The sequence below is a fragment of the Glycine soja genome, chromosome 15, assembly GCF_004193775.1.
Source record: "Glycine soja cultivar W05 chromosome 15, ASM419377v2, whole genome shotgun sequence".
Classification (NCBI taxonomy): domain Eukaryota; kingdom Viridiplantae; phylum Streptophyta; class Magnoliopsida; order Fabales; family Fabaceae; genus Glycine; species Glycine soja.
Genome location: NC_041016.1, coordinates 51,688,613 through 51,698,331, shown reverse-complemented (window position 1 = coordinate 51,698,331; position 9,719 = coordinate 51,688,613). Strand labels below are relative to the sequence as shown.

At 33.0% G+C, this 9,719-nt stretch overlaps 1 protein-coding gene across 1 annotated transcript; it reads left to right on the top strand.

Annotated features, from left to right (window-relative positions):
* Positions 1–3,765: 3,765 nt before the first annotated feature.
* LOC114387917 lies at positions 3,766–6,363 on the top strand. Its single transcript, XM_028348183.1, has 4 exons — positions 3,766–3,784; positions 3,888–4,078; positions 4,507–5,001; positions 5,613–6,363. Exons 2-4 carry the CDS (start codon positions 3,991–3,993, stop codon positions 6,131–6,133), a joined length of 1,104 nt encoding a protein of 367 aa, XP_028203984.1. The 5' UTR covers positions 3,766–3,784; positions 3,888–3,990; the 3' UTR covers positions 6,134–6,363.
* The last annotated feature ends 3,356 nt before the right edge of the window (positions 6,364–9,719 follow it).

Below are 9,719 nucleotides of genomic sequence, written 5' to 3'. Positions count from 1 at the left end.
CCTTGTAGTTAAAATTTTACTTAATTATAAGGATGAAATCTGCTAGTTTTTTAAAAAATAATATTAATTGTATCCAAAAAATAATATATATATATATATATATATATATAGGCCGACCTATCATGCTTATAATGCTTTTTAATAAGCCTGGTCTATTTAATTTAATAGGCTTTTAAAAAAGTCTGAGCCTAGCCTTTTAATTAAATAGATCAGGCCAGACCAGACTTTATGTAGGCCAGGTCGTAGGTCCTTATAGACCGGCCTATCCTATTCTCACCCCTACCTATAACACAGTGATATAAAAAATAAAAAACTTCCATGATAATAATTGGGGGAAAAAAATAAATCCTAACATAAAGTACAATATCTCATTATAATTACTTTATTTTTTTTAATATTTTTATCATCTAATAGTCGATATACTCTTTCGAAATATTAAAGGTACAAATAAGTTTAGACCAACTCCAAAAATCTTAAGATTAAACTAAATTAGTTCATTTTAACGTATATATTTGAATTTAAACTAAACCAATTCATTTTGCCTACAAATAATAGCTATTCAAATTAATTAACATAAATCTTCTTCTCGGTACTTATACTTATGAACACATTAATTCACCAAAAAAAAAAAAACTTATGAACACATTACGACGTTATTTTAATTAAAAAGAATATAATTATTTAAATCAATAAATTTTAATTTCTTCTCTAAATTTCAAAAATAAAAAGTATATAAAATTCAATGAACTGAACCAAATTAACATATTTTTATCGACTAAATCTGCTACAAAAAATAAAAAAATTAAATTAATTTAATTTAAGGTTGAATTTTAATCCCTCAAATTTGAAATAAGTTTATTTTTTATCCTTCAAAATTAAAATTAATCTTTTTAGTCTGGTAATTTGAAAAAAGTCTCCTATAGTTCTTCTACTCAAATACCCTATACCAAAACACTGTGGATATGAATATTTTGAAAGAAAAATAAACATGTAATAAGGTATTTGATGATAAGAATATAAAATTTAGCTAGATTTTTATGTAAATGACTTTAATTCGATAGTCACGTAAGCAAAAATTTTAGCCATATTTTAGACTAAAAAAGTTTTTTTTTTCAAACTACAGGGACAAAAAGAATAATTTTAAATTTGGGGAATAAAAAACAAACTTACGCAATTAAAGAGAATAAAAGCATATTTAAACTTAAATATATTAAATATTTTATTTTCTAAAATCAAATTGAACCAATCCGGGTACCTCCTTCGAAATAAATGTACTATGTACAAAATCAGTTTGTGCGAATAACAAAATTCATCATAACCAAATGGAGGCAAACAAGTGAGAGGTGAGTTTGGAATCAACTTACTGCAAATCAACGCTTGGCGGCAAGAGCAACAATCCAACGAAAGACAACAGTCAACACCAATGGACCTACTTAAAGTTTTAAACAAAGGGTTATTATATTAGCCACCTTCTCTTTTATCTTATATTCAATATATTTATCAATAAGAAAGGCTAGTGATACTTATAGCACACTCTTTTTAACATATTTTACTATTGCTTAAAAGATAAATATTATAATTAATGTATTTTTATTGGTTAAAGTTTATTAAAAATTATAAAATTTTATAAATTATACATCATATTTAATTATCTAAATTTTATAATTTTCAAGAAATTTGAAAAAAAAAGAATGTATGTTACAAAAAATGCATGTGTCAAGAGAGAATGTACTGTTACTACTCATCTTGGTTTACATTTATATTTAAAAACTACAATAATAATAGAGACACGTTAAATAAAGATATAAAACTCACAAAAAAATTATGATTTTTATTAAATTTTAATTAATACAAAAAGTGTGTTAAAAATGTTAATAACATTTATCATCCATCAATTCGTCTTTTTCATTTTTGTTCTGTCCCTCTTTTTACCATACATACACTTCAAAATTAGAATATACATTTGAAACTTTCCAAACACAAATTAAGAAACAAATGGTCCAACGAGAGCAATAGAACATGAAGCTACACCTTGACCTCAGGAATTGGAAATGACATGAAAGCAACCTTTCATTCGGTGCTTTTTTTTTCAACCTTCCTCAACTTCTAATTTCTAATAGTAATTGTTTTGATTTAATTAGCAGAAAGAAGTTCAATATATTGCAAGTGTTGGTTGTTAGAACTTAGAATTACCATGCATCGATAAAAAATAGACTTAGAATTACAGCTCGCAGAGGCAGCTTGTCAGTTGTGTAAATGTGAACCGAAATAAATTATAAACTTGGTTGCTTTGACATTTTGGTTTGGGATTTGACAATTAGCAACTGCATTAGAAATTAATTAGTACATATTACAGGGAAATAATGTCACAATATTTCAGAAAAACACGTATAAATTTATGAGCTGAGAGGAAGAATTTCAGAAAAAACGTACAAAATTTATGAAGGATAATAATATGAAATACTCCCATAATGTATGCAAGCAATTAATATTTTATTTTTTTGGTGAATACAAACATTATATTACCAGTTGAACTGTTGAAGTAACATATACTACTTTACCTACTGGACAGTTATTAGTTCAATAATGCGTACGCGGTGTATACCAACAAAAATTTAGTCCTGCATGGTTGATCAATAAATTATATTTAGTTGAAATGTATTGTAATTTTAATATATTATATATTATTAAAATTAAATTGAATAATATAATAAATCTTTTAAAAAAGTGTAATCTTTTTATAAGATGTAAAATACTATTGTTAAAAGAAATCAATCAAGCGTTTGTAAAATATTTATCGTCAAATTCAGCAATTAAAAATATTATTCCTTAAGGTAAAATTTTATGTTATTATAACCAAAAGGTTGGTATAGTGGTCTAAGATATCATTGTATTTACGTATGTGACAATAATTTATTTTAAAAAAATAATTTTATAATAATGACATGCGTAATTTTATACAAGTGATTAGTTAGTTGTTGTATGTAAAAAAAAGTGACTAGTTGTTTTGATTAACTAGTCAATAATTTCAGATAATGTAATTAATGATTTATTATTCATTTGATTTGAGAAAGAGCAGGAAAAAAATGAACACTAAAATAAGATAAGATTCATATTTTTATACTTTACTATAATTTAAAATTATGATTTTATTTCATTTCATTCTATCGAATGATACTAAAGGAATAAAAATGATTAATGAGTTTAAACTAGTCATGAAAAAGTGAAAAATCAATAACTTCGGCACAATATAATTAAACAGTGATGTCATGAGATAAAAGAGTACTATCTTAGTTGTGAATACCATAATTTAACCCTTGGAATTCATATAGGATAAATAGATGAGCATACTTAACACAGTCCTAAATTATTGGACAACAAGTTATTTTTATATTTCTATCCAAATCATAATTCAATTGTTTCTATCGAAAAGCCAAGCACATCACGTGGATTACAAAACCAAAATTGGTAATGGTCAGAAAAAAAATCAATTAAAATTCCACTTACACAATCAAGAAAGACTAGAAAGGGATAGATCTAGAAGTATACTCATCCAATTTCGGATTCTCATCCCCGAGATTGAAATGATTAAAAATATAACCACCGACATCATAAAATCAAAAAATAAAACAAGAAAAAATGTTAATAAAACATGAATTGCAACGTTATGTAGTTTCAGACTCTTGTCTTTCTAAGGAGGAATTGGCGAATTGCAACAGTAATTCAAAGGTCCACAGCATGAATTGTGGAGAAAAAGCGGGTTGGAAACAAAAAATCAAATCATGTGTGTGTTCCCTCCCTAATGCACTTTTCTACATGATTTTTGCTAAGTTGTGTTCCATTATTACTATTATGACACTGGGTATTTACTCTTTCCACTATAAAAGCAAGTGAAGCTTCCTCCACTTCTCTTCCACACCAAGTCCTGCTCTTCTTCCAGAGCAACAACAAACAAACCCTTTCTTTCTGGCTTCAGTTTTTGCAGTGAAAATGGCGGTGACTTTAACATCAACCCTCTTTATGGCTTTGCTATTTGCTGCTTCAGCTTTTGCTGCTCTTCAGCCTAGAGTACCTGAAGGTAATGCTCACATCTCAGACCCTTTCATTTATATGCATAGAAATGTGACGAAAAGAAAAAAACTTGATCTGTTTCATGAGTTGAGTTAATACCCACTTTGCCTATGTTTACTTCAAACTCTTGTTCTGCATTGTCCACTCTTACTCTGATTTGCCTGCTGCAATGGTTCTTTAGGTTGCTTTCTTTTACAATTTTTGTGGGTAAACTTTAGATCTGTCCATTATGTTGAGATTTAGCTTCTTTGAGTAAAAAGTAAAAGCACATTGCCAAAGTTAATGAGATGTTTTACCTAATTCAAATGAGAAGTGAATATACTATCTCATTTTACATATATGGGATCTGATTATGTGCACTTAATAAAACTGATTCTGAAGTAGTTTTTTTTCTTTTTCTTGTGTGTGTTTTGTTTGTAATTTTTAACTGCGCAGCTTACCTTCAAAATGGAAACTTTGAGGAGCAGCCAAACCCCAAAAACCTCCAGAAAACAAAGCTCATGGGGAAATATTCTTTGCCCAAATGGGAAGTCAATGGTCTGGTTGAGTATGTCTCTGGGGGTCCCCAACCTGGAGGCATGTTCTTCCCAGTGACTCATGGAATCCATGCTGTGAGGCTTGGCAATGAGGCCTCAATCTCCCAAAATATCAAGGTCAAACCCGGTCAACTGTATGCTCTAATTCTTGGGGCCTCAAGGACTTGTGCACAGGATGAAGTTTTGAGGATCTCTGTGCCTCCACAGACTGGTGATGTTCCTTTGCAGACCCTTTATAGCCTCAATGGTGATGTTATTGCTTGGGGGTTTAAGGCCACTTCTAGTGTTGTCAAAGTGACTTTCCACAACCCCGGAGTTCAAGAAGATCCATCTTGTGGCCCTCTTTTGGATGCCATTGCTATCAGAGAGTTCTACCCTCCAATGCCTACAAGAGGTAATGAAACATATCCACATGCTATGCTCTACTCTTGGAACCTAACTTATTTAATCAAATACCACTTGGGAATGTTATGGGAATCTAGCTTATCTTTGAATACATATTACAAATTAGTATGCAACGTAGATCTTTCTGCAGTTTTGACACATCTGAAAGTTCAAAGTTGTAGGAATCCATGATTTAATCCGCTTGCTGAGTTTCCAGATGACAAAAATTTCCATGCTCTTTGGTCTGTTGTGATATTGATGCCATCACATTTCCAGTGTCCCTGCCCTTATTTTATCAAAAAAATAAAAAGTTACATTTAAAGCATAGTTGGAAGTTGGATCTTTGCCGTAAGCCAGGCACATGAATGGAGTCTGATGGCTCATCTGATACAGAATTGTTTTTCCTACATCTCAATTTGTTTATTATTTTCTCTACCCTTGCTCCCTCACCTTTTGTGATAACAAGTAGTAGGAGAGAAACTCAATTTAAAAAAGGGGGTGTGAAAAATATCATTATTACAATACTATTAGATATGGAATGTTAACTATCTGATTTCACTAAGCCTTATGTGATAATACAAATCTGATTTTCTAACAAAACCATTATATGTTATCCTGTAGTTAACTTGGTAAAAAATCCTGGCTTTGAGGAGGGTCCATTCCCCATTTTCAACTCAACCAATGGTGTTTTGCTCCCGCCTCAACAACAAGATGGCTTCTCCCCACTCCCTGGTTGGATTATTGAGTCACTCAAGGCTGTGAAGTTCATTGATTCAAAGCATTTCAATGTCCCATTTGGGCTGGGAGCAGTGGAGCTTGTGGCAGGCAGGGAAAGTGCCATTGCCCAAATCATCAGAACAGTTACCAACAAAGTCTACAACATCACATTTTCAGTTGGAGATGCCAAAAATGGGTGTCATGGATCAATGATGGTTGAAGCATTTGCCGCTAAAGATACCTTCAAAGTTCCCTTCAAATCTGAAGGGAAGGGAACATCCAAGACTGTAAGCTTCAAGTTCAAAGCAATTGCACCAAGAACCAGACTCACTTTCTACAGTTCCTTCTACCATACCAGAATTGATGACTATGGTTCTCTTTGTGGCCCTGTTATTGATCAAGTTATAGTGTTCCCTGTTGCCTAAATATTAGAGTTCCATTCCATCTGTACCAGTATAATATGTAGTAATTGAGATTTTTGCAAATCACTTGAGCTTTTCTTTTCTATAATTACAAGATGAAAGATATTCTCAACTATTATTCTCTTTGTAAATTTCTATTTTCCTTTTCCGGGGATGCATGCGAGAGACCAGTTTTAATGTAGTTTTAATTTTTCATCATAAAATGTGGTTGTGGTCAGAGTAACATAAGATTATATAAGGTCCGTTTGAAAGAGCTTATTTATATTTATGTGGTCACAAAGACTCATGCAAGTGTATAGAAGAATTCGTGAAAATGATTTACGATATGAAATACTCTATATCTGCCTCAAATAGTAATAAAAAGACTAAAATATATTTAGTTATTTGATGACTGTCATGGTGGACTTGCTAGAGTCCGCACTAACCACACTCTGTCGTCATGACAAAGATGCTGACATGCTTTGGCACTAGATCTTGAGAAGAGGGCTTGAGGTTGATTCCACTAGATATGGATTTGGAGCTTGCAGAGTGTGGTGTTGTTGAGGTTGCCATAACGAAGAAGACACTGATAGGAGCAGAGGGGAAGATAAGGGGAAAGAGACCTTGAATTTCGAGGACAAGGGACCTTCTTAGTACATTAAAGGTAATTTCTGAAAGTCATCATCTGTATTCCTTGCTTTCTATTTCATGCTTATATAGGCTTTTGTGCTAATCAGAATCACATTCCACTATTAACAGAATTCAAGTTCCACTACTAACAAACTATGTCACTAATAACTACTAACCAACTTTGGCATTTTGTTAAACAGAAAACTATGCTGTTGTTCAACATTCACGAAAGTCACGCATAATCCTCAGGATATGTTGGTTTGTGCTTCTTTTGGGCCTGCTATCTTGGACTTTTGCTACTTCTGTTGTATCCTTCCTCCTATCATTTCCTGGCCCATCAAAAACACCTTGTCCTCAAAGTGTTGGGACTTCAAACCATGACTTCAAAATAGGATTTGAATTTATAACAAAAAAATATGCCAAAAGTAATTAGATTGCTAAAAATTAAAATAAAGTTTGAGAATTGGGTTTGGGAGTTATTGTAAAGGTATGTGAGACTTGGATTGACTTTTTTTTTTTTTTTGACATACTACAATAGCACCAAGGTCCGTGTAGCTGACATTGCTTGATAAGGCTGATTGCTGTTTGGACTCCAACCAAAGGATTGGATTGACATAGTAGACATTTTAGGTGTACTACATGATATGAAAAAGTGGTCCTTTTTTTATCAGAAAAGGTGCGGGAGAAATGAAAGGACATGCATTAACGTGTTATCAAATTAAAGTGGGTATCAAGTGATGTAGATGGGACTTTGGAAAGTTGATGGACATTGAAGAGTGTGTTACATTGGAAAAAAAACATGAAAGTGGGATTGGAATTGACGTGTCAAATAATGAGTGGAGGATTGGAAGATTGAAAGCAATGGTTGAGATAGAGAATAAAGTGAAAAAAAAATTGAAAAAAAAAACAAAGGATATAGAAGGTTGGGAAAAAGTTGAGAGGTATGGTGGTGGGTGGTAGCTAGCACAGGAAATAATGTCCAGTTGTGGCTTGCACCCGCGCTCGTTAATACCAACAACAAACATGGGGCAGAAATAATACCCTTCGTAATTTTCATGGCTTCCCTTTGTAATCTTCATGCCAACAGATCGATGATTTAGTTCTTTCTCTTCGCAAATAGTCGCGCAAGGAACTAAGCGATTGAGTGTGTCCCAACCATTGGTTCCTAGACAACTCTAACTACCCCGACAACTTAAAGGCCAACGACGATGCAGAAGATGGGGTCGAAGAGCACAACGTAGAAGTGGTAATAGTTTACTGAGCTGGGTACAATAGTGTCAAAATACCTTCGACAAAACCTCTTGCGCTGCAACTTGTTTCGTCACAAGAGGAGGCATCGTTGATGAGAACTCCGACTCTGATATTGGTCGTGATTGCATTGGAGCAAGTGTTGTCATCAACTGCTTCTCTGGAGACATCGACGGTATGGTTTCTGTGTTATGTTGCGCCATCGGTGTTGTTATCGTTGCAGAGTCAATAGAGCTATTTGTTGATGGGGACTTCGTAGGGCGAGGGTTAGAGGAGGATGCATGAGCCTTGTCATTAGCAGGGAGGAGGGGAGGTGCCATGGGAAGGGGAGGCGGCATGATTTTGGTTGGTAGTGGTGACTTTGCAGAGGAAGAAGATGGAGAGGGTTGGTTGGGTACCATGGTATTCAGTTTCAGGAGAATGACATCCAGTTTGGATTCCATGGAAGCTTGGGTCTTGGCAAAGTGGAGTTGAGTTGCAGCGCGTTTGATCATGGCGGCCTCGAGGCAGTCTAGGCTGGCAGAGGAAGGTTTGGCATCTGCCATTGGAGGGCGGCAGGTCAAACCAATTGATAGGAGCAGAGGGGAAGATAACAGGAAATGAACCTTGAATTCAAGGACAAGGGACCTCCTTGCTACACTAAAGGTAATTTCTGAAATTCATCTTCTATATTCCTTGCTTTCTATTTCATGCTTGTATAGGCTTTTGTGCTAATCAGGATCACATTCCACTACTATCAAAATTCACGTTCCACTACTAACAAACTATGTCACTAATAACTACTAACCAACTTTGGCATTTTGTTAAACAGAAAGCTATGCTGTTGTCCAACATTCACGAAAGTCACGCATAATCCTCAGGGTATGTTGGTTTGTGCTTCTTTTGGACCTGTTATCTTGGACTTATGCTGCTTCTGTTGTATCCTTCCTCCTATCAACACCGACGCAATCTAGGAGTTGTTGGGTCACACACGAAATCGGATTTAGAACTCCAACCGAGAGATATAGAAACTTGTTGTTGAATCTTGTGTTTTGAATGGAAATTTTAATTTTAATTCCAATATTGATAAAATTTGATCAAATGTTGTGTTTTGATTTGACGGGAGTTCACAATGTGTAGATTCGTGGTTAAAAGAAAGGTGTAGCAATTACTAGTGGTTTTAGATTGCCTGAAACTATTCAACAGGTTTGACTCAAGAATACTTTTGCACCAAAAACTATTGCACATGTGTCCGGTCATTTAGTTGACAAGCATCATTTAGGTTCGGATGACTGAATCTTTTTTGGACCAAAATTTAACATCTTTTAATTCTAATAGGATATAAAATGAACCAAAATTTTTGTAAAGACGAAAATAAAATTATTTTTAATTTTAAAAGAACGAAAAAATATATTTTAATTTAATAAAAATTTAAAAATATTTATAAGGTTTGATGATAAACAGTCAAATAATTCAAATTTCAATTTACCAATTTTTTATACGGGTAGTTAATGAAACGTGCACACATCCATATTTTTATATCTAGTTTCTCGATTTAATTTGTTTGATTTATCCTTCTCATTTTCTTAATTTTCATCTTACATTATTTAAAGAGTTAAATATATTTTTTATTTTTTAAATTTGAGTCACATTCTTTTTAGTCTTTCAAATTTATAGTTACTTTTTTTAGTCTCTGTAATTCATGAAATTTTATTTTTTAGTCCTTATAGAGAATATGAATCAAACATGAAAT